Here is a 24558-nt window from a genome sequence, read left to right on the forward strand (position 1 = left end):
TAGAGACTTGTTACCCTAGGAGCCAGCTTTCAGCCAGTTTTCTTGGGCTTTTCTGAGATGAATATTTTTTCCCATTCATAAACTAAACACCATGTTTTAAAATACAGTCACCTCACTGTTGGTAGTCAGGATAGCAAAACTCTTATTGCTAATATGAATAAAAGTTTAAAACACTAAGAATACCTATTTAAAAGATGCATCTGTAGCTATAGAGTTTTTACTTCCATATACAGCTAAATGTATTTATTTATTTGTTTGCTTTGATATAACAAGTTTTTAATGAAATGATGGTGAAGGCAGAAATTTTTTAACATCCTTCCTTGGCAGCATAAAGAAATTGAAAACTCTAAGTTGGTTCCTTAAAAATGTTTTAATGCACAAATGGTACATGGATACATTATCATTCCTGTAAAAAAATGTTTACATTGTTTTAAAAAATTCCAGATGGGATCAGAACTGGTTTTGCCTGCTACTGTCACTCATCTTCTGTCCTATTGGAGTTTTCATAAGAAACACAATAGGCTGTTTTGTTAAAATTTAAAGTGGATCTTTACCAGGAGGCCCTATTGCATCAACTACATTTTTACAAGCTGCAGCCTCTAGGATAAGTCATTTCTTTCCAACCCCATCTGGTACCTTTGAACAGCATTAAGATTTGGTAACTTTGGAATTAAGAGCAAATATTACGTGATATCAGAGGCTTATCTGAGTTATTCCTGACTCCATGACTCAACACATAGACCTGAGGTTGACTCTTAACAAAGTAAATATAGGACTCTGGAACATTTTGAATTATCAGCTCTGTCCCCTTTTCTCTTTGACCACCTTCCAACATGAAGGAGAAAATGGTTAGCATCTGCAAATTAGTTTGTATACCCAGTGCTTTTTGTGAAAAACATGGGTTGAAGGTCTCTGTAGCTACCTGCAGTTTGAGTTATCTGGCAGTGTTACTCAATGTATAATTCTTAATCTTTAGAAACTAAAAAACAAGCCTGCTGATTACGGGAGAAAAATTTTGTAATTTGCAAAAGAGAAAACAATTGTTTTAATGGAATAGAGCAATGATTGTCAACCAGCAGCCATTCCGAACTTCAAGTTATACTTTGTCTAAGAGAGAAATTTCCACATGTTGCTTTCATACACTTCTTGAGGATTTTATTATATTAAAATCTATCATTAAGTTCTCAAAAAAAGTGTTCAAACCAATAATGTTTATTACCTTTAATTTTATATCTCTAGCTCTATCTAGGATAGGAAAGGAGAAGAAGAGGACAAACTATTTAATGATAGCCAAGTGTCACAATGCTATAAACATTTGAAGTCATTGCAGTAAATATATAATATTAATACTTCTATTTCAATGTTAAAAGACTTGAGACATGTAAAAGTTCAAATTACGAATATTATTTGGTTGAATGTAAATGACTTTCTCACCCATTACGAAATTTCAAAACGTTTCTTCAAAATCAAAAAAAAAGCTTTAAGAGAAAGTAGAGTTAAGAACAAAATAAAGTTACAGCTTCAAAAAATCGACTGAAAGACAGAGAAAGGTCTCAGAGCTCCATCAGGTTCCCATCAGAAGAGAGAATGTGTACAGGAATAGTGCCTTTTTCACTCCCAACATCATCAGCTGTCCTTGTTGGTGACTTTCTGCAAAAGAGAGAAGACACTGTGCATGCTAATTGGAAAGGTCCAGTTTGCCTAGTGAAGAAAATGAGGCTTCCACCAAAAGAAGTGTTCACGTTGATTAAAAAAAGAGTCCAGAGAAGTCTCTAAAACTTCGCCCAACATTGTGGTATTTGGTACATTATCTCAAGCTGAGACACCACCTTGTCAGCCTTGCTTTAGTGGTTACATGTAAACTAGCTTAGACAGGACTGATGTAATTCAGGGTGGAGTGTATGACTTTAAGCTAATAACTATAGCTCAGCCTCCACCACAGGCATGATATTTGTATAGCCAGTTACTGGGACTCCAGCAGCTATTGACTCTATAAGCAGACTTCAGTTTTTCAAAACAAAAAGAGAATGTCTTTTCCATATGAGTAAAATACATGATGTGGCAATGCTGAGAAAGATGGTTTAGTTAATTAGATTACAATCAAAACAGCATACCAAACTGAATGGATAGAAGCTGATATTCAAAAGATGTGAATTGTATCTATCGAAACTGCATTGTTTAAAATACCCAATTACTTCATATGTAAGGAGCAGAACACCTCTAGCACCCAGATATTGGTTGCTAATACTATTTTCTACTAAAAGCAAACAGTGCTCCTTGGAGAAATGGCTGAATCTAAGGCTAGCACAGTAAATATATAAGATGAGCCTGGAACATCTTAGAGTGTCAAAAAGTAAGGAAATGCTCCTCACTCCCCCAACAAAAGTAAATAAACTAATACAGAGACACAATGGTGGGGGGTATGTCGAAGGGACATAGAAATTAACTAAGAGTTCCCAATGGCCATAGCTGGAACAATTTGAGCAAAAATAAATAAACATAATAGTATTGAAGTATAGTGCAAACTGTAAAATAACTATCCATGAATTCATACTATTATACATAAGTAATTCAATAAATGGAAAAGAAGACACAAATTTCTCAGGCAAAAGAATTCCAAATAATGTATGAAAATACTTCACTCTCAAAGTGGAACATAATTCCCCACTGCTTACATGTGGGCTGAACGTAGTGATTTCTTTGCAAAGAAAACAGTATGGAAGCAGGGGGAAGTAGAGTAACTTTATAATGGAGAAACCTGACAAATACTGCTTCAGCCATATGATCAAGGTCAACATCAACAATGGTAAGTCATGTTGATGGTATGTACTCTTGATACAATGTGATGAAATGGCACTTTTCCTCTGTGATCATCCTCTCTAAAACATACAGCCCCAGTCTATTAAAAAAAAAAAAACCCCATGAGACAAGCCCCAGTTGATGGACATATCTGACCTGTACACTGCAAAACTGTCAAGGTCATCAAAAACAAGGAAAGTCAAATGCAAATCAAGACCACAATGAGATACCATCTCATACCAGTCAGAATGGCAGTTATTAAAAAGTCAAAAAACAACAGATGCTGGTGAGGCTGTGGAGAAATAGGAATGCTTTTACACTGCTGGTGGGCATGTAAATTAGTTCAACCATCATATAAGACAGTGTGGCAATTCCTCAAAGACCTAGACCCAGAAATTGCAGTTGACCCAGCAGTCCCATTACTGAGTATATACCCAAAGGAATGTAAGTTATTCTGTTACAAAGATACAATGCATATGTATGTTCGTTGCAGCACTATTCACAATAGCAAAGATGTGAAATCAACCCAAATGCCCATCAATGATAGACTGGATAAAGAAAATGTGGTATATATACACCATGGAATACTGTGCAGTCATAAGAAAGGAATGATATCATGTCCTTTGCAGGGACGTGGATGGAGCTGGAAGCTGTTATCCTCAGCAAACTAATGGAGGAACAGAAAACCAAACACCGCATGTTCTCACAAGTGGGAGCTGAACAATAAGACCACGTGGACACAGGGAGGGGAAGGACACACACTGGGGCCTGGGGGTGGGGAGGGATAACATCAGGATAAATAGCTCATGCATGTGGGGCTTAATATCTAGGTGATGGGTTCATAGGTGCAGTAAACCACCATGGCACACATTTGTTTACCTATGTAACAAACCTGCACGTCCTGCACATTTAACCTGGAACTTAAATTAATTTTTTTTAAAAAACAAGGAGAGTCTGAGAAATTGTCACAGCCCAGAGGAACCTAAGGAGACACAACTAAATGTAATACAGTATCCTCGATGGGATCCTGGAACATAAAAAGGACATTAAGCAGAAACTAAAGAAAAATGAATAAAATATAAACTTTAATAATAATGTATCAATGTTGATTCATTAATTGTGGTATTTTCCATGCTAATAAAAGATTTTAATAATAGGTCAGGCACGGTGGCTCATGCCTGTATTCCCAGCACTTTGGGAGGCTGAGGCAGGTGGATCACCTGAGGCTGGGAGTTCGAGACCAGCCTGGCCAACGTGGTGAAAACCCGTCTCTACTAAAAATACAGAAATTAGCTGGGTGTGGCCATGCACATCTGTAATCCCAGCTACTTGGGAGGCTGAGGCAAGAGAATCGCTTGAACCTGGGAGGCAGAGGTTGCAGCAAGCCGAGATTGTGCTGGAGTGCACTCCAGCCTGGGCAACAGAGCGAGACTTGGTCTCAAATAATAATAATACTATCAATAAAGATTTTAATAATAGGGGAAACTTGGTGTGGGGTATATGGGAACTGTCTATACTATCTTCACAATTATTCTATAAATCTCAAACTCTTCTAAAAATAAAAGTTTATTTTTAAAACTGCTCCATTGCAGTATTACATGCTGGAAAAGACATCAAATAATGCTTTATTTCAACACAATAATCGGGGATAGGGGTAGAAATCACATTTACCAAGTATTATCTCTAAGAAACTATGAATTTGTACCTTTTTTTAGTTTTAACAACCTGGCTTTTTTTTCAGTTGTCTCATTTAAAGGTGTATCTTCCCTTGTACCATTAGTGTCTCACATGCTGAGAATTAAAAAAAAAAACAAAAAACTCACTTTTAAACTAAGGTCATTAAGATTTTCTTACCAGTGATGCTAACAGTGTCTTTCGGATGGATACAATCTAAGATTTTCTTACCAGTGATGCTGACAGTGTCTTTTGGATGGGTATAATCTAAGTTATCAAAGAGAAAGTAAAAGAGGCAGTACGCATTTGCTGCATAATATACTGTTCTTTAAATTTTGGGGGAGGCTAAAATGATCTGCCAATGCATCACCTTTTAAGTATTTTTTCATACACATTGTTGTAAAGATTGTTGTTGTAAATATTATTTTAATATTTTGTTTTATCCTATGAATTAAAATTACGTATAAGAGGAGAACACAAAATAGACGGAAAGCTTGGCACAAGTAATAGAGACATATTTCTTGCAGTTCATTTGGCTTCTCTTCAGCCAAGACCTTTCATGGAATAGGGCGGCAGATTCATCAGACCATGAAAAAGTATAGCAGTGGAATAGGAGGGGCAGAATCTTCTCTTTTCCTTTGAAAAGCTTTATTAGAGACCTAAATCTTTTAAGCTGTGGTACTTTGCCAGTAGAATTCTTTCATTTTGTACTCCTGTGCATTGTATATGGTGACCTTTGTGTCACTAAGGGACAACAATTTTGATGTTATTTTATATGTGGGAGATTCAAGATATTCCACACATGCATTCCACAAGAAACTGATTAATTCAGAGATAAATGAAAAGACCCATTAAAATGTACAGTCTGCTCACACTAAAATGACTGTTTTTTTGTTACTAGACTGTCACAGAGAAGCACAAAATGAATGTTCCAGAAACGATGAATGAAGTTCTTGATATGTCTGATGATGAAGGTATGAAAATGTTCTTTGAGTTCACAATAATTATAAGTGACTGTGTATTTTGTTTGTTTCCTGAAGAAAGTCCATTGCAAAAATGTTTATCAGGAATATTGAAATGTTTTGTTGTAATATCAAGAGTATGTATTTTTCATCCACTTATATTGTTCACTTAAATCATGCAGTTCGTAAAGCCAATGCCCCTGAAATGCTCAGTGATGGCGAATATATCTCAGATGTTGAAGAAGGTATTTGTAAATTTTTATTGTGATGAAACTTAACTACTACCAATTTTATCTTTCATTTCTTATCTTTGAAATATAATGTTTCCTTGAGTTACTAACTTTTCATATTATCTTGAGATTATTAATTTGTGTATTATTTAAATAATGTATATCTGGAACTATTAGCTCTCCTTTTTAAGTCTCTTTGAATCCTCTTTCCTTGAACCCGTTTCCTAACTTTAAAATATAAAAGTGTCACTAATTATCTGGATTACTTGCCTTCTATTTGTTTCTATCAAACAGAATACTGATGCTTTTATTGTTTGCATCTGAAATCTAGAAAGGGAAAACTGATTAATGTTTATGATTAGAATATTTTTTAAAACAAGAGACGTTTCTTTGTAGGAAATCCTTTTAAATGCCCTAAGATTTGCCCATTCTGCTAAACTTTGTAGAAAAAGCAGCTTTGGATCTTGAACTGATAATGAAAACAACCTGAAAAAAAACTTTTGAAATAGAAATTTTCAATAATGATTTAATGAAAGAGATCAAAATATTATTGTAGCTATACTTTATGTGTTTTCAGAAATTGGTTTCTGTTTTGCTTAAAAACAAATACTTTGACCAGGTCATGATATACAGATATATCAATGAATGGCATCTTTAAAAGGTCCATTGGAAAACAAGCATTTTTATAGTGAGTAAATATTGTACTGCTGACACATTTTGGAATTTCACTGAAATAACAAAATATTTACCATGGGAAAATTATATTGAACTGTTTTTCTTGCATAATTTGACTCTCCCAAATGATGGGAGATCATCAAATACAGCCTACCCTATTGTGACCTCCATTTGCCACCTGTCATGTAGTAGCTTTCTTTTGGGTTAGTCTTAGTGTTGCTAGTCTTTTTTTGCCTTTAAATAATCTTCCCTATTTTAATTCATATGATTTCTTTCTTTGAGTTGCACGAATTTCAATGGGAACCTAAATAGTGGAAAAGCTTGCCTTGTCCAAAGCAACTTTAATCTTTTTGTTATCCAATCAGTGACTTCCCACTATAATGCATTGTGGCCAGGGACTGCACACCCCAATGAGCTAATGTCCTGCTGGTCATTTAGGGACCTCGGAGGATCTGGCTGAATGTTTGTAAATGTTGTTTTGATAAATGCTAAAGGCTTTTACTCACTTTTCTTTCTTTTTCTCTGAAACATCAGCTATACATTTACCTCCCTTCTATCCCCAAATGGATAATATTTGTTATCGTCTTTAGGACTTTTAGAGTAATATGCCTACTGTCATATTATATTTCATTGCCTTCTCATACATTTCAGAGTAACTTCTGTGCAGAAGATAAAAGAAAAAATGATATTCTTACATAGATGTTTACACACACAAAACATGATGTCAAAAGTATATTTGTCAAATGAAATTATTAGGAATCATAGTATGACAATCATAGACCTAAAAATTTACTGTTCGTTAACAAAATATCTAAAATTATCCCCATTGATGAGAGGCCAAGTTTGAATGGACTATCTAACAGCCTTATACATATGGATAACCAAATAACTTCAAAAATGGAGATTTTGAATCTCGAAATTTGAATTTAATTGACCTCGTTACTTAACTAGAAATGTGTTTATCTCAGCTTGGGAATTTGAAAGTGGCAATTTTAAATTCTCATTTTATACATCTTTTCTTTAAAATCTTTGGCCCTGACTTTAGTGTGTCCAGGGCTATTGGAATCAAATGGCTTTTAATTTTGTGGTATTGCCAAATTTAATGTTGAAAAGGATTCCTTAAAGGTCACTCAATCTGAGCAAACATCTGCTGGAATCTCATCTGCTTAGGATCTCCTGTGCCCAAGCCCTTCAAATAATGAGAATTCTTTAATTCCTAAATTGCCTAGTCCATTTGGACAATTCTGTCTTTAAAAATTCTTCATGTTATTGAACTTCCTGTAGCTTCTACTCATTGATTCAAGCTTTGGTGTATTTGACCAAGTTGATGGGAAGACTACATTCTACGTAGTATTTTGAACAAAAGCTGCCTTTTCTGTGTGACAGTCTTTCAGATATTTAAAAATGCTTTTTCTATTTCTTCTTAGTTTTATTTTTTTTTTCAGGTATATCATTGCTACCTCCTTCTATTATTCCCCTCACCAACCTGGTCGCCCTCTCCTGTGCATGTTTCAACATGTCTGTGCCATCTCAAGTTGAGGTGACCAGAACTGAACACAATATTTGTAGTCTCATCAAAGCATAGTATAGCAGGGCTATCGCATTCTCCATGGAAGATGTTAAAAGTCTATTTTTGAAGATGAAGGTTATAATACACTTTTAATTTTAGTCATATTAGTATTACTGTCTGCTAAACTCCCTAAATTTTGCTTACAAGAGCTCTAGTAAGCCACATTTGCCCTATTATGTATTTATGTTGTCCTCTGCTGCATAAATTAGCATTTCTAACTACTGCAAATCCCGAAACAAATCATTTTGAAATTTGGATTCTAAAAGGACCCCTACAACTTTAATGATAATTTTAACTTCTGACTCATTTGCCTGATAGTCTTGCCAGAGCTTTGATTGTCATTTTGGTTAGATTTAGTGTTGGCCATTTGAGTAAGCTCCTATGCAGCTGTGGCAAATGTTCATTTCCATGAAGCCATTGGCATGTTGTGAGTATAACTATCTACAAGAACTAGTGAGACATCATCACATTGGTATCCCCCAGACACTAAAGAATAACAGCAGCTTTTAAAAGCAAATAAAAATAATAAGCAATATAGGCTGCCAGTTTGTCTCAAGAAAGAAAATGAAAATGAGTTTGTAATAAGGGAAAATAAAATTTTAATCTGATTCTAAAAATAATCTGCTGTAAGTAGATATTTAAAATTTAAAATAAATAAGATAAAAATAAAAAAGCAAAAGTGAAATAAGTCTTAAGGCAGAAATGTCAAGAGTAGTCTCTCTCTTCTTTTTCATTCCCTTTTCCTTTTTCTTCTTTGCTTTCTCCTTATCGTCTTCCTCTTTCTTTTGTACACTATGAGAAACTAGTGCAAGTGAAAGAATGTGTGGATTCATTTCTCAAAAAAATAAAAATTAAGGAATACAAGACTAGACAATGTTATCATTTAATGAGGTGGGAGAACAATGGGGCCAAGTTGCAAAGTTGAACACAGGTCGAAGCATCAGCAAAGCAGAGCCGTAGAAGTCAAGCAACTTTGTCCAAGACAGGTTTTTAAGCTCACATTAGGCAGGTGGGAGATAAGCAGAGTTCCTCAGAGTGTCAGATGCATTTGTAGATACCTTACTGCTCTACTGCCTCCTGTTCCAGAAAATACCTACACATGTAACATTCATAAAACTTTAATATACGTACAAAACTAGTATCTTGATTTTAGTGCTAGTTTGATTCTTATGTTTTGCAATTCTGTTTGTAATTGAAAATATGAAAGAGTGTGTGTATAGAAGAAAGAAGAGAGAAGGAAGGAAGGAAGGAAAGAAGGAAGGAAGAAGAAAGAGAAAGGAGAGAAAGAAAAAGAGGGATAATTGAGATTAAGGTTCGAGTGATTGAATTTGGCATCTCCTCCCAAGGGATTTTACATTGGCTTTGGTTCAACTCTGATCTTAAATTGCAACTGCCTATAAAATGTATTTTGTAAATTGGGGCAGGGGGGTATAAAATGTTATTTTAGCTTGTAGAATTCTAGTGGATTGGAGTGTAGTTACAGATCGAAAGAACTGTAGATGGGAGATAATGAGAAGTGGAATTAAGCCATGCAAAGTAAAAATCGAAAAGTCAGCTCTATGAAATATGACTCTACTAAACAGGTTTAGGAGACAGCAGCTGGTGAGACAAACTCCTGCTAGGAAGAATTTTCTAATTCTAAGCTACTTTCAAATTTGATAGGGCTGAAAAATATCTCTCTGAATCAAATGCAGACGCTAAATATTAAAAGAAAAAATAAGAGGCTAAGTATACATGTAAAAATAATATCAAGTAGGTATAAGTTTGAGATATAATAAAGCAATAAAATTTTAGCAGACAATAGGGATAAGAAGAGTCATGAGGGATAAGAAGAGTCATGTTCAGCTTTGCGCCAAATTTGGTGGCCAGTGGAAGCCACAGTAAATTAAAATCCACCGATTTCAAAGAACTGAAGGGGCAAGTTGGAGTCTTGTAGGTCTATTCCTGCCATTACACTGATGAGGAAGGAAAGCCCAAATACACATTGAATGGTCTTTCCAATGAGGTTTGTGGCAGAGCTAGACAAGAAGACTGGTCTGACAGTCTGTAGTTTTAGATCATTTCATTCCCCTGCCCCCAAAGTCTAGTCAAGTAAAGCACTGGGAGTAGAGAAGGAACACATAGATCTGTAACTGGCTGTGATCAATTACTTGCAAACAACACTGCATAGATCATCTCTTTCATTGCTATTCCAATTTGAAATGTTTCTTATATATAGAACCCAAGAATGCATATTTTTAGCTTCAATAAAAGGAGGTGTGTTAAGGAAAAGGAACGAATCATGTTCTTGGAAACTATCACAAGGTAATAAGAATATTTTAATTTGTAATTATGGATACATAATAATTGTACATATTTATGGGGTATATGTGATATTTTGATACAATTATACAATGTGCAATGATAAAATCAGAGTAATTGGGATATCTATCACCTCAAGCATTGATCATTTCTGTGTGTTTGGAACATTCTGGTTCCACTCTTTTAATTCTTTTGAAATATATTGTTAACTATAAATTATTGTTAACTATGAATTATTGTTAACTATAGTTGCCCTATTGTGCTACCAGACACTAGATCGTATTCCTTCTAGCTAACTGTATTTTTGTGCCAATTAACCATTCCTTCTTTATCCCCGCTCTTTCCAGCCTCCTGAAACCATCATTCTACTCTCTATCTCCATGAGTTCAATTTTTTTTTCTTTTCCCACATATGAGCGAGAACATGCTAAATTTATCTTTCTGTGCCTAGCTTACCTCACTTCAGATAATGTCTCCAATTCCATCCATGTTTTTGCAAAAAACACAGAATTTCATTCTTTTCTGTGGCTGAATAATATTTCATTATGTGTATGTACCATATTTTCTTTATCCATTTCAGCTGATGGACACATAGGTTGATTCCATATCTTGGCTACTGTGAATAGTGCTGCAATAAACAAGGGAATGCAGATGTCACTTTGAAATACTGATTTTCTTTTTTTTATTTGGTTGTATACACAGCAGTGGAATTTCTGGATCATATGGTATTCTATTCTTAGTTTTATTGAGGAACCTCCATACTCTTCTCTGTAGTAACTGTACTAATTTACATTTCTACCAATAGCATATGAGGGTTCCCCTTTCTCCATTTTCTGTTAGCACATAGAAATGATACTGATTTTTATATGTTGATTTTGTATCTTGAATTTTACTAAATTTGTTTATCAGTTCTGATAGGTTTTTGGAGGAGTCCTTATGTTTTTCTAAATAGAAGATTTTATCATCTGCAAATAAGGATAATTTAACTACTTCTTTTCTAATTTGGATGGCCTTTATTTCTTTCTCATGTCTAATTGCTCTGGCTAGGGCTTCTAGTACTATGTTGAATGAAGGTGATGAAAGTGGATGTCCCGGTCTTGCTCCAGATCTTAGAGGAAAGGTTTTCAGTTTTTCCCCATTGAATATGATACTAGCTGTGGGCCTGTTGTTTACAGCTTTTATTGTATTGAGGTATGTTCCTTCTATACTAGTATTTTGACCATTAAAGTATATTGAATTTTATTGAATGCTTTTTCAGCATCAACTAAATGATCATTTGGATTTGTCCTTTATTCTTTGGATATGATGTATCACATTGATTCATTTGCATATGTTGAACCATCGTTGCATCCCTGGGTGATGAATCCCACTTGATGATGATGAATGATCTTTCTACTATGTTGTTATATATGGTTTGCTAGTATTTGAAGATTTTTTGCATTTATGTTCATCAGAAATATTGGCCTGTAGTTTCCTTTTGTGTGTGTGTCTTTGTCTGGTTTTGGTATCATAGTAACACCGGCCTCATAGAATGAGTTTGGAAGTGTTCCCTCAAATTTTTTGGAATAATATAAGTAGGATTAATATTAGTTCTTTTTTAAAGTGCTTGGTAGATTTCAGCAGTAAAGCCATCAGCTCCTGGGCTTTTCTTTAATGGGTGACTTTTTATTACTACTTATATCTTGTTATTTGTTAATAGTCTATTAAGGTTTTCTATTTCTTCATGATTCAATCTTTGTAGGCTTTATGTGTCTAATAATTTATCCATTTGACAGGTTTCCCAATTTATTGGCATACAGTAGTTGCTCATAATAGTCTCTAATGAGCCTTTGAATTTTTGCAGTATCAGTTGTAATGTCTCCGTTTTCATCCCCGATCTTATTTATTTGGGTCTTCTCTTTTTTTAGTTAGTCTGGTTAAAAGCTTATTGATTATCTTTTCAAAAACCAACTTTTTGTCTTGTTGATCTTTTGTAGTATATTTTTAGTCTCAATTTTTCCTACTCTGGTGTTTATTATTTATTTTCTTCTACAAATTTTGAGTTTGATTTACTTTTGCTTTTCTAATTCTATAAGCTGCCCCATTCAGTTGTTCATTCAAAGTTTCCCTGCTTTTTTGATGGAGGCATTCATTGCTATTAACTCTTCTTTTAGTACTACTTTTGCTGTCTCCCGTAGGTTTTAGTGTGTTGTGTTCCCATTTTCTTTTGTTTCAAGAAATTTTTAAAATTTTCTTTTTAATTTATTCATTGACATAATGGTCATTCAGAAGCATATTGTTTAATTTTCATGTGTTTGCATAGTTTCCAAGGTTTCTCTTGCTATAGATTTCTAGTTTTATTCCATTGTGGTCAGAAAAGAGACTTGACATGATTGCAATTTTTTTTTTTAATTTTTTGAGACATTTTGTGGTCTAACATGTGGTCTATCCTTGAGAATATTCCATGTGCTAAGGAAATAATGTGTAATTTACAGGTGTTGGATAGAATGTTCTGCGCATGTCTATTAGGGTCATTTGGTGTATAGTAGATTAAGTCCAGTGTTTCTTTGTTGATTTTCTTTCTAGATGATCTGTCCAGTGCTGAAAATGGGGTGTTAATGTCCACACCTATTCTATTGGGGTCTATCTCTCTCTTTACCTCTAATAATATTTGCTTTATATATACGGGTGCTCCAGCATTTGGTGTGTATATATTTATAATTTATATATCCTCTTGCTGAATTAACTCCTTTATCATTATATAATGACCTTCTTTGTCTCTTTTTGCAGTTTTTATCTTGAAATCTATTTTATCTAAGTATAGCTATTCCTGTTCTTTTTTTTGGCTTCTATTTGCATGGAATATCTTTTTCCATCCCTTTATTTTAGCCTGTGTGTGTCTTTATACGTAAAGTGAGTTTCTTGTAGACAGCATATCGTTCAGTCTTGTTTTTAAATCCATTTGGCCACTCTATGTCTTTTGATTAGAGAATTTAGTCCATTTAAATTCAGCGTTATCATTGCTAGGTAAGAACTTACTATGCCATTTTGTTATTTGCTTTCTGATTGTTTTGTTTGTCCTCTCTTTCTTTCTTCCTTCTTGTCTTTCTTTGTATAAAAGTGATTTTTCTTATTGGCTGGGCGCGGTGGCTCATGCCTGTAATCCCAAAACTTTGGGAAGCTGAAGCAGGTGGATCACTTGAGGCCAGGAGTTGAAGACCAGCCTGGGCAATGTGGTAAAACCCCATCTCTACTAAAAATACAAAAATTAGCTGGGCATAGTGGCATGCATCTGTAGTCCCAGCTACCCAGGAGGCTGAGGTGGGAGAATTGCTTGAACCCGGAAGGCGGAGATTGCAGTGAGCCAAGATAGCACCATTGCTCTCCAGCCTGGGTGACAGAATGAGATTCTGTTTCAAAAAAAAAAAAAAAAAAAAAGTGCTTTCTCTGGTAGTATGTTTAATTTCTTGCTTTTCATATTTTGTATATCTATTATAGATTTTTGTGCTTACCATAAGACTTGCAAATAACATCTTATAATCAATTATTTTAAACTGATGACAATTTCATTCTGATTACAAAGAAAAGAAAAACAGGCAAAAAGAAAATGAATATTCTACACTTTAATTTCATCCTCCCCACTTTTTGACTTTTGTTGCCTCTATTTACATCTTTTTATACTATCTATCTCAAAAAGTTGCTCTAGTTATTATTTTTGATAGGTTTCTCTTTTTGTTTTCCTACAAAGGTATGAGTGGTTTGTACACCACAATTACAGTGTTAGGGTAGTCTGTATTTGTCTGTGTACTTACATTTACCAGTGAGTTGTATGCATTTAAATGATTTCTTGTTGATCATTAATATCCTTTTCTTTCATACTGAAGAACTCCCTTTAGCATTTCTTATAAGATAGGTCTGGTTTTTCATGAAATCTCTCAGCTTTTGTTTGTCTGGGAAAGTCTTTATCTTTGCTTCTTTTCTCTCACTGCCTTTAGGATCCTTTCTTTATCCTTGATCTTTGAGAGTTTGATGACTATATCCCTTAAGGTAGTCTTATTTGGGTTGAATCTGCTTGTTCTTTGATTTTCTTATACCTGGATATTCATATCTTACTCTAGGTTTGTAAAGTTCCCTGTTATTATTTCTTCGAGTAAACCATCTACCCCGTTCTCCCTCCTTCCTTCCCTGCCACTGCGTCTCTCTCTCTCTCTCTTTTTCTCTCTCTCTCTGTCTCTCCATTCTCTTTAAGGCCAATAACTTAGATTTGTCCTTTTGAGGCTGTTTTCTAGATCTTGTAGATATGCATCATTCCTTTTTATTTTTTTGTTTTTTCTTCTGTGACTGAATTTTCACAGAGCCTGTTTCCAAGTTCATTAATTCTTTCTTCTGCTTGATCCATTCTGCTATTGAGAAACTGATGCATTTTTAGTTTGTCAATTAAGTTTTTCAACTCCTGAATTTCTGCTTGACTTTTAAAAATTATTTTAATCTCTGTTAAATTTATCTGATAAAATTCTGCTCTTTGTTATCTTAAAGTGCATTGAGCTAGCTTGGGCAACATAGGGAGACTCTGTCTCTATAAAAAATAAAAATAAATTAGCTGGCCATGGTGGCATACACCTGTGATCCCAAGTACTTGCAGTGTTTAAGTGGTATAAACACTTGGGCCCAGGAGGTCAAGACTGCAGTGAGCTGTGATTGCACCACTACACTCCAGCCTGGGCAACACTGTGAGAACCCTTCTTAAAAAAAAAAAAAAAAAAAAAAAAAAAAAAGGCCGGGCACAGTGGCTCACGCCTGTAATCCCAGCACTTTGGGACGCTGAGGCAGGCAGATCACCTGAGGTCAGGAGTTCAAGACCAGCCTGACCAACATGGGGAAACCCTGTCTCTACTAAAAATACAAAATTAGCCAGGCGTGGTGGCACGTGCCTGTAACCCCAGCTACTCAGGAGGCTGAGGCAGGAGAATGGCTTGAACCTGGGAGGCGGAGGTTGCAGTGAGCCAAGATGATGCCATTGCACTCCAGCCTGGGCAACAAGAGCGAAACTCTATCTCAAAAAAAAAAAAAAAAAGATTCATTGAGCTTCCTCAAGACAGCTATTTTGAATTCCCTATCTGAGAGGCCATATATCTCCATCACTCCAGGACTGGTCACTGATGCCTTATTTAGTCCATTAGGTGAGGTAATGTTTTCTTGGATGTCCTTGATGCTTGTAGACATTTGTTGATACCTGGGCATTGATGAGTTAGATATTTATTCCAGTATTCACAGTATAGGCTTGTTTTTAGCCATCCTTTTTGAGAGGACTTTCCAAGAATTCAAAAGGGATTGAGTGTTGTGACCTAAGCCTATGGTCACTGCAGCCATTAGGGAGCCACTAGGGAGTGCCCTAAGCCCTGGAATGCTGCAACTCTTACAGACTCCTTGATACACAGCTTTGGTAGATTTTGGGAAAATAAGAGAGAATTCCCTGGGTTACCAGGTAAAAAGTCTCTCCCACTTCCCTCTCTTTCTGGCAAAGGAAGTCTCTCTCTGCACCAGGCTGCCTGGAGTTGGGGAAGGGATAAGGCGGTCACTCTAATGGCCATGACAGCTGGCACTGCACAGGGTCACATGTAAAGCCTTGTAGCCCAGCACAGTACTGGGGCTCACCCCATGGCTGTAGTCACTACTGCCTGACTGTCACTGATGTTTATTCCAGGCCAAAGCCACTTTATTCAGCAGAATGGGGTTTGTCCCATCAGGACATTGGATTCCCTGCTGGTCCAGGGTGGGTCTAGAAACACTGTCCAGAAACAACGGCATGGAATCAGGAGGTACAGGAGTTTCCCTGGTGCTTTATTTTAGTGTGGCTTAGCTGGTACCCAAGTTACATGACAAAGCCCTCTGTATTCTTCCCTCTCCTTTCTCCAAGTGGAAAGAGTCCCTGAGCTGCACTGCCTGGAATTGGGGGATGAGTGACACAGGCACACCCTTGGCCACCACAGCTGGTGTCATACCTGAAGTCTACCACCGCTATATTAGTCAGGGTTCTCTAGAGGGACAGAACTAATAGGATAGATGTGATATATAAAGGGGAGTCTATTAGGAGAATTGATTCACACAATCACAAGGTAAAGTCCCACAGGCCATCTGCAAGCTGAGGAGCCAGGAAGGCAGTCCGAATCCCAAAACCTCAAAAGTAGGAAAGCCAATAGTGCAGCCTTCAGTCTGTGGCCAAAGTCCTGAGAGCCCCTGGCAAATCACTGGTGTAGGTCCAAGAGTCCAAAAGCTGAAGAACTTGGGGTTAGATGTTCGAGGGCAGGAAGCATCCAGCATGGGAGAAAGATGGAGGCCAGAAGACTCAGCCAGTCTAGTCCTTCTATGTTCTTCTACCTGCTTTTATTCTGGACTTGCTGGCAGCCGATTAGATGTGCCCATCCAGATGGAGGGTGGATCTGCCTTTCCCAGTCCATTGACTCAAATGTTAATCTCCTTTGGCAACACCCTCACAGACACACCCAGGAACAATACTTTGCATCCTTCAATCCAATCAAATTCACATTCAATATTAACTATCACAACCTCCAAGACCAGTGTAGCACCAGAGCTTGCCCAAGGACTGCAGTCCTTGTGTCCTGACTGCTACCTAAATTTATTCTGAGCCCCAAGCCACTTTAGTCAGCCAATGGTGAAGCTGGCTGGGACTCAGTTTCCTCTTGCTGGGGTGGAGGATTCCCCTCTGGCCCAGCACTATCCTAAATGCTCCTTCCGTGGGCACTGGCAGAATTCTGTCCTGTACTGTGTTCCACTGTGACAGGGCAGTGCTGAGCTCCAATGCAATGTTGCACACTCATTTTGCTCTCTCTTTCCCAAGCCCACAGATTCTTTCTCTGTGCTGTGTTGCCTGGGGCTGGGGGAGGGGTGGTGCAAGATAATGCAAGACTGTCTTTCTGAGCTTTTCAATGCCTCTATCCTTGATATTACATTAAAATCAGGTATTGGGATTGCTCACTTAATTTTTTTGTTATTATGAAAGTGCTTTCTTGCATTGACAGTTGTTCAGTTTGGGGTTCCTGTGAGGGGACAATCACTGGAGTGTTCTATTCAGCCATCTTTCTCTATCTTTCCTTCCCTTTAAAATAATGATAAATATTTAGAGAACCTTCCTCTGTTTCTTTTGGCAAAAGAACTATACACACCAAGATGAAAATTCAAGTAAAATAAATATAAACATAATTTCAAATAGATTTTAGGAACTAAAAGCCAGTAGTTTTAGTAAATGTATCAGTGTATTCTCATTAGGAAAGAATAAACAGATTTTGGTTGTTTCATTTTGTTTTGTTTTGAGACAGAGTCTCACTCTGTCGCCCAGGCTAGAGTGCAGTGGCATGATCTCGGCTCACTGCAACTTCCGCCTCCCAGGTTCAAGTGATTCTCCTGCCTTAGCCTCCTGAGTAGTTGGGACTACAGGCGCCCACCTCCATGCCTGGCTAATTTTTGTATTTTTTAGTAGAGACAGGGTTTCACCATGTTGGCCAGGCTGGTCTCAAACTTCTGGCCTCATGTGATCCACCTGCCCCAGCCTCCCAAAGTGTTGGGATTACAGACGTGAGGCACCATGCCTGGTCGAATAAACAGATTTTGACTTGACACAATCCAAAACTCAAAAAAGTGGGGTGAATTACTTTGGGAAATGTGAAGGTAGATCTGAAGAAGACCACCAGGAAAAGACCTGTTAGGACCTCTTCTTGCCAAATGTCTAGGACTCTCCTGCTACCCTAATCTCCTAATCATTCTAAATAAATAGGACTGTTATGTTATTAGCTTAATAGATCTGGAAAGAGGCCATGGAGATCAGGTTGCCCTCAGGTGATTCAAGGGTTTGGTTTCATTAAGTCACTGTTCTTAGCAGCTTCAGAAATTGTTCTTCACCTGAAATTTTATTGTTTTACAAGAACCTCTTACATCATTTAGCCTTTTGCCTGAAGATTTCTCTGCTTACAATTGGCCTTTCAAATCGATGTCACATAATTGCTTGCATCTCTCAGGGATAAAGCCAAAATGGTAACTTTAAAATACCAGAAACAAAGACTAAATCTTATTCTCTGTTTTATCACAAGAACCTAGTACACTGCTTGGCACACAGAGATCTTCAATACATGTTTGATTGGTTGCATCAACATGAAGGCATACTCAAGGGATAGTTTAGCAGGTTTCTGAGATGAAGCAAGATGAAGATTGCCGACAATGCTACCTTTTCCTTCCATTCAGCTCCTTTTTACTGAGACAGTCCTAGGCTATGTTTAAGTTGATAAACAGCTTTATAATGACTCTCCCGAAGCATATCTGCATCTCAAGGAATAGTTGATGAGTTTAAAAGAATTACCAGCTAAAGAAGAAGATCTGTGGACTGGGACAAGGGCCTTTATTCTAAAGCAAAGTCTGTTCCATCATTGGTATCCTGTCTTTGGAATTAGAATTATATAGTGATTATCACCCACACTATCCACTTATCCAGCTATGTACATTTTCATTTAGGTTCTGATATCTTAAGTCACCTTAAGATACCTAAACATACCCCTTGAAAATAGTGTCTCTTCTCACCCTTCTCCATCTCAATAAATGGCTCCATCGCCCAAGGCAAAATCTGAGTTTTATGCAATCTGTCTTCCCATAGCACTTCTATCCAGTCCATCAGCAAGTCATATCAGTGCTACTTTCAGAATATATCTCAAATCTCTCTTCTCTTCTCCATCTCCATTTTCACCACCCCTATCCAGGCCACCAGCATCTCTCACATGGAATACTGCAGGAGCCTCCTTACAGATCTCCACTTCTTCTCTTACCCAGTAGACTCAGCTTTTTCCACAGCATCCACACAAGCCTTTAAACATATACATTGGATCATGTTATTCCACTCCTTAGCTTAAAACCATCCAAAGCTTATAGTTAGGCTTTTAAGATTTATTCATACTGTTGCATATAATTGAAGTTCATTCATTTTCATTTCTATATAATATTCCATTGTCTGCCTGTACCACATTGAGTTATCCACTCTACTGTTGATGAGAATGTGGGTTGTTTCAAGTTTGAACTGTTGTTACAAACCTTCTTATATAAGTTTCCTGGTACACATATGCATACATTTCTGTAGGATGTAAACCTAGGAGTATAATTGCTGAGTTGTATATTATGTAAAGACAACAGAATTCATCAGAACCAGATGACAATAAACTATGCTTGTAAAATTAGATAGTGAGATTTTTAAGCAAGGAAAATAATATATAGAAAGCAATTACCTTGAGGAGGTAAGAGGGGCCTGTGTTTGGGGTGGGGGATGTGGGAGTCTTCTGAGGTGCTGATGGTGTTCTATTTCTTGACCTGGATGGTGTTTATTTTATAACAGTTTGCTAAAATGTATATTTATATTTTATATTCTCATCTGTGTGGTTGCCGTATTTGGTAACAAAAGTAACCAAGCCACACAAATAATATAAATACACCCTTAAAGTAGTACAAATACAAAACTAAAACCCACCCAAGGCTTTATATTGCATTTAGAGTAATTTCAGTAGCTTGCCATGATTAGTAAGTCCTGAGTGATATGGTCCCTGGCTACCCCCTTTCTATTCTCCTTTCACATATGCTTTTTTATTTCACCCTAATACTCATCTCATTTTATTAGTCATTAATTTCAAAAGTCAGCAGACTTTTTCTGTAGAGAGCCAGTGGTAAATATTTTTGAATGTTTAGTCCATATTGGTCTCTGTCACAGCTACTAAACTCTGCCTTTGTAGTACAAAAGCCACCAGAGATAATACCTAAACCAACAGGCCTGATTGTGTGCTACTAATAAAGCTTATTTACAGAAATAGGCAAGAGGCTGGGTTTGGCCCATGGGTTGTAGTTTGCCAACTCATGGTTAATTTTTTATATTTTCTTTCAAACTAGACTAGTCAGTGCCATAGGATCAGAGTTGTCCTGGTCTCTATCATAGGTCTTAGGGTGTATACATCTGTACCTCCATTCATGAATTCATCTACTGGCTTAATTCCACACATTTACCTGTGTCTCTGTCCCCCCCCTCAGGATTCCATATAAATTAATAATCTCACCATCAGAAACAAGGTATTTACCATTATTGAATCTTTTATGTGCTAGGCATTAAGCTAGACAAATTTCATGCATTATGTAATTTAACCCTCACAACGATTAAATTGGAGCCATTGTCATTTTCATTTCATAGATGTGGAAAATAAGTTTCAGTAAGGTTAAGGAACTTGATAAGGTCACACAACATCAGTGCTGGGGCTGATATTCAAATCCTTGTACTTCTAATATAGATGTTGTCTGGTAATTTAGACAAGAGCCCCATAATGGTTGAGTTATTGTTAAGTTTGAATGACTATGCTAGTCTTTTTTGCATTCATATGAAGGAATATCTGAGGCTGGGTAATTTATAATGAAAAGAGGTTTATTTTGGCTCACAGTTCTGCAGGCTGTACAAGAAGCATGGTGGCTAAAACAGATTGTAATTTTGAGCACTTTTTTTTTCCTCTACATTGTATCTGTCCTTGCCCATCCATCTGCTTCTGGTAAGACCTCAGGATGCTTTCACTCATGACAGAAGGTAAAGGAGAGTTAGGTGGCAAGAGAGGAAGCAAGAGAGAGGAAAGGAGGAAACTTCAATTATATACAACAGTATGAATGAATCTTAAAAGCCTAACTAAGCCAGGCTCTTTTTAACACCACTTCTCACGGTAACTAATAGAGCAAGCATTCACTCTTTACAGAGGGGATGGCACAAGCAATTCATGGGGGATCCGCCTCCATGACCCAAACACCTCCCACTAGGCCCCACCTCCAACACTGGGGATCACATTTCAACATGAGGTTTGGAGGGGATAGACCTTCAAAGTATATATAATGACATATGTAAAAAGCATTTAGCCTAGAACTTGGCATGTGGTAAGAACTCAGGAAATGTTACTTACTTGGTGCTTTATCTTTGTTACTTCTCTGAAAGTATTCAACAGCATTATTAATACTATTTTTACTCCTAATTTCCATTATGTCCTAATTTAATACCCTAATTTGAAGTACTGTTAGTCCTAATTATATTAAGGAGTCAGTCTCAAGGAGTTTAAGATATTTTTTCAAGTTCACACAGTTACGGAAACTGGAATTTGCGTTTAGAATTTTTTGGCTTAGACTTTCTACTCGAGATTCTGTGTTAGTCTGTTTTGCACTGCTAGAAAGAAATACCTGAGACTGGATAATTTATATATATATGAGGTTTATTTGGCTCATGGTTCTACAGGTTGTACAAGCATAGCACCAGCATCTGCTTGGCTTCTGGTGAGGCCTCAGGAAGCTTCTATTCATGGCAGAAGGAGAAGGGGGAGCAGGAATGTCACATGGCAAGAGAGGGAGCAAGAGAGAGAGGAGGAGGTGGCAGGCTCTTTAACCAACTAGCTGTTGTGTGGACAAACAGAGTGAGTACTCACTCATTACAAGAAGGAGGGCATCCAGCCATTCATGAGGGATCTGCCCCTGTGATCCAAATACATTCCACAAGGCCCTACCTCCAACACTGGGGCTCAAATTTCAACATGTGATTTGGAGGACACAAACATCCAAACCATATCAGGTGCCACGAGAGAATAACAGATCAAGTGACAAGAAAATCAAAAAGACAGGGAGATTATTAAAGACCTCAGAAACAAACTTTAAAGGCATTTTAAAGAACAGATAGGATTTGGACACACAGAAATTTTGCATGGGTAGAAGGATGGGGATTGGGAAGAGGTGTTTCATATTTAGAAAACTTGTTGGTCAAAGTGTCAGAGACAGGAAAGCACAGGCCCCCACAGGAGAGCTCAGCACACAGGAGTGGGGACAAGGGTGCAGACCCCAGGTACCGGATGAGGTCCCAGGGCAGTACACAAGGAGGAAGAGAAGTGGTTCTAGAAAACTCTGGGCACACGTAAGAGGAAGAAGAATGCTAATGGACATGGAGAGGGAGTGGTGAAGGACGAAGGGGAGAAAGCCTGAGGAGTGGGTGCTAGAGGAAGCCTGGGAGGAACTTTCCTAGAAAGCTCCAATCAAAGGAGCACAAGTGGTATAGGAGGCCGGGTACGGTGGCTCACACCTGTAATCCCAGTACTTTGGGAGGGTGAGGCAGATGGATCACCTGAGGTCAGGAGTTTGAGATCAGCCTGGCCAACATGGCGAAACCCTGTCTCTACTAAAAATACAAAAAGTAGCCAGGCGTGGTGGTGCGTACCTGTAATCCCAGCTACTCAGGAGGCTGAGGCAAGAGACTCACTTGAACCCAGGAGGCAGAGGTTGCAGTGAGCCGAGTTCATACCACTGCACTCCAGCCTGGGCGACAGAGCAAGACTTCATCTCAAACAACAACAAAACAAAATAAGGGATATGGGAATCCTTGGTGACCTCAGCAGCTGCCATGCCATAAGGAATATCCTGGATATAGACACAGAAGATAAGAGTTCTAGTGTAGGTAGGGAAGGTCATAGCGAGTGTATTTTTTTCCTCCAAGAAGCTATGATAGAGTGAGCAGCTAGAGCAGCCTGTGAAATATTTAACAGATGCCAAGGAATTGTGTGCTTGTTTAACTGCAAACAACAGGCTGTTGTGGGTTTTTTTTTATTTGCCCCAAACAAATTGTAATTTTGAATATTTTTTCCCCCTAAATCATGTCTGTCCCTTCCATCTACCTGAAAAGTCTGACCTGCTTCCTGTGGAAGGTTGTCCTAATGTGACCATCCTGTAGCCATCTCATTAGCTCAGAGAACACAACAGTGAGAATGAATAAGCAAGGGGAAGACAAGGCGGTGCACAGGGAGCTAGGAGCAAGAGGAGTGAGAGGAGCCGGGGAAAGATGTCCCAATAGGGAGGGGCGAGTCAGAACCCCAGTGAGAATGAGAACTGAGGACAGGCCTCATGTGTCTTTGCCTTGTGTGTACACATCTCTGGGGTATAGGTTGGAAATACAAAACAAACCAATAAATGGGTGTTTATTGCCAGGCACAATGATAGGCAATTTGGGTGTAAGGGAAAGAAAATCGCTGTTTATACACGAGCCTGGTACTTCTTTATACCTGGGAACAGTGATTAATGTGTTCCTGTATTGTACTCATGGTCCTTGTATGCCTAGGCAATGAAGAGGCGAGAATAATGAAGTCTGGATTTGGGGTTGAAGCTAGACAAATAGCTAAGGAAGAATGAATAGGACAAACCAGCTGTCATGACACTGCCACCTTGAATTTAGCTACCTAGTTTCTCTGCAAGTGAGAACGAACATTTTTGTGCCTGATTTTCCAGGGCTAGTTTGTGGCTAGCAATTAGTTCATTGTCTAGTCTTCTTCACAAGTGGCTTAGATTTTAGATAATGAGAACAGTATAAGTAATCTTGTACTTCTTTCTACCTGCATTCTGTCTTTAGACTTCAGTGCTCCTTTAACCAAGTCAGTATGGTGTTTGATCTTACTTAGAGGACTAAAGGAATTTCTGTATCTGAGTTAAGGAGTACTAATAAGAAAGAATATGAAGAAATTTTAGAGTCTGTCCCAACATTGTCTTTTTCTGTCTCTTCATAGGAAAAAACCTGAATTCTCTTTATTCTGTTCTTTGTGGCTAAATGTGCTTCTTTTTAAAACCTGTATAGCACTTTACTGCTCCTTAATCCAGGCTAGATATAGTTTCTAAAGTAAGCATGCATGACTCAGTGTTGGAACCTTTCCAGGTGGAGCAATGAAAAATGTGCTATGTGATCTTGGTTGGGTTAATAAACAAACCCATCTCAGAAAGGAAAGAGAATTCAGGTTTTTCTATGAATAGGTAGAAAAAGAATCAAACTGAGTTTGTACTCAAAAAAACAGCTTAAGCAGAGGCATTTGTTCTGTGGAATGAATAATGGCAGTTTGCTCTTCTTTCAGAGGTGTGCAAACTTTGTCATTCAAACCTGATTCTTTTTTGGCCACCTACAATGCCAGGCTCTCATGAGCACCTAGAACTAGGGAAAGGAAGGCAGAATACTGCTGATGGCCGTCCCATAGGAGGCGCATGCACCTCTTAAAATGAGAACATGCTTCTTTGGCCTTCTTAATTTACCTAGTTTACCCAATGCTTATTTAACTATTTTCTCAACTTAATCCATAATTACCACCCATTTTCAGAAGGAAAGCCAGAAAGTTGTATTAGTCCGTTCTCACACTGCTATAAAGAAATACCTGAAACTGGGTAATTTATAAGGAAAAGAGGTTTAATTGGCTTATGGTTCTGCAGGCCGTACAGGAAGCATAGCAGCTTCTGCTTCTGAGGAGGCCCCAGGAAACTTACAATCATAGGGGAAGGCAAAG

At 37.6% G+C, this 24558-nt stretch overlaps 1 protein-coding gene across 6 annotated transcripts in view; it reads left to right on the top strand.

Annotated features, from left to right (window-relative positions):
* ANK3 (ankyrin 3) overlaps positions 1–24558 on the top strand; it is a 699134-nt gene that overhangs the window by 555141 nt on the left and 119435 nt on the right. For all 6 annotated transcript variants that reach the window (XM_054436350.2, XM_063669954.1, XM_054436348.2 and 3 more), the window contains 2 exons: positions 5375–5447; positions 5618–5680. In XM_054436350.2, coding sequence (XP_054292325.1) covers positions 5375–5447; positions 5618–5680 — 136 coding nt within the window. The remainder of the gene's footprint in view (positions 1–5374; positions 5448–5617; positions 5681–24558) is intronic.

Source organism: Pongo pygmaeus, chromosome 8, assembly GCF_028885625.2.
Source record: "Pongo pygmaeus isolate AG05252 chromosome 8, NHGRI_mPonPyg2-v2.0_pri, whole genome shotgun sequence".
In the NCBI taxonomy this organism is placed as follows: domain Eukaryota; kingdom Metazoa; phylum Chordata; class Mammalia; order Primates; family Hominidae; genus Pongo; species Pongo pygmaeus.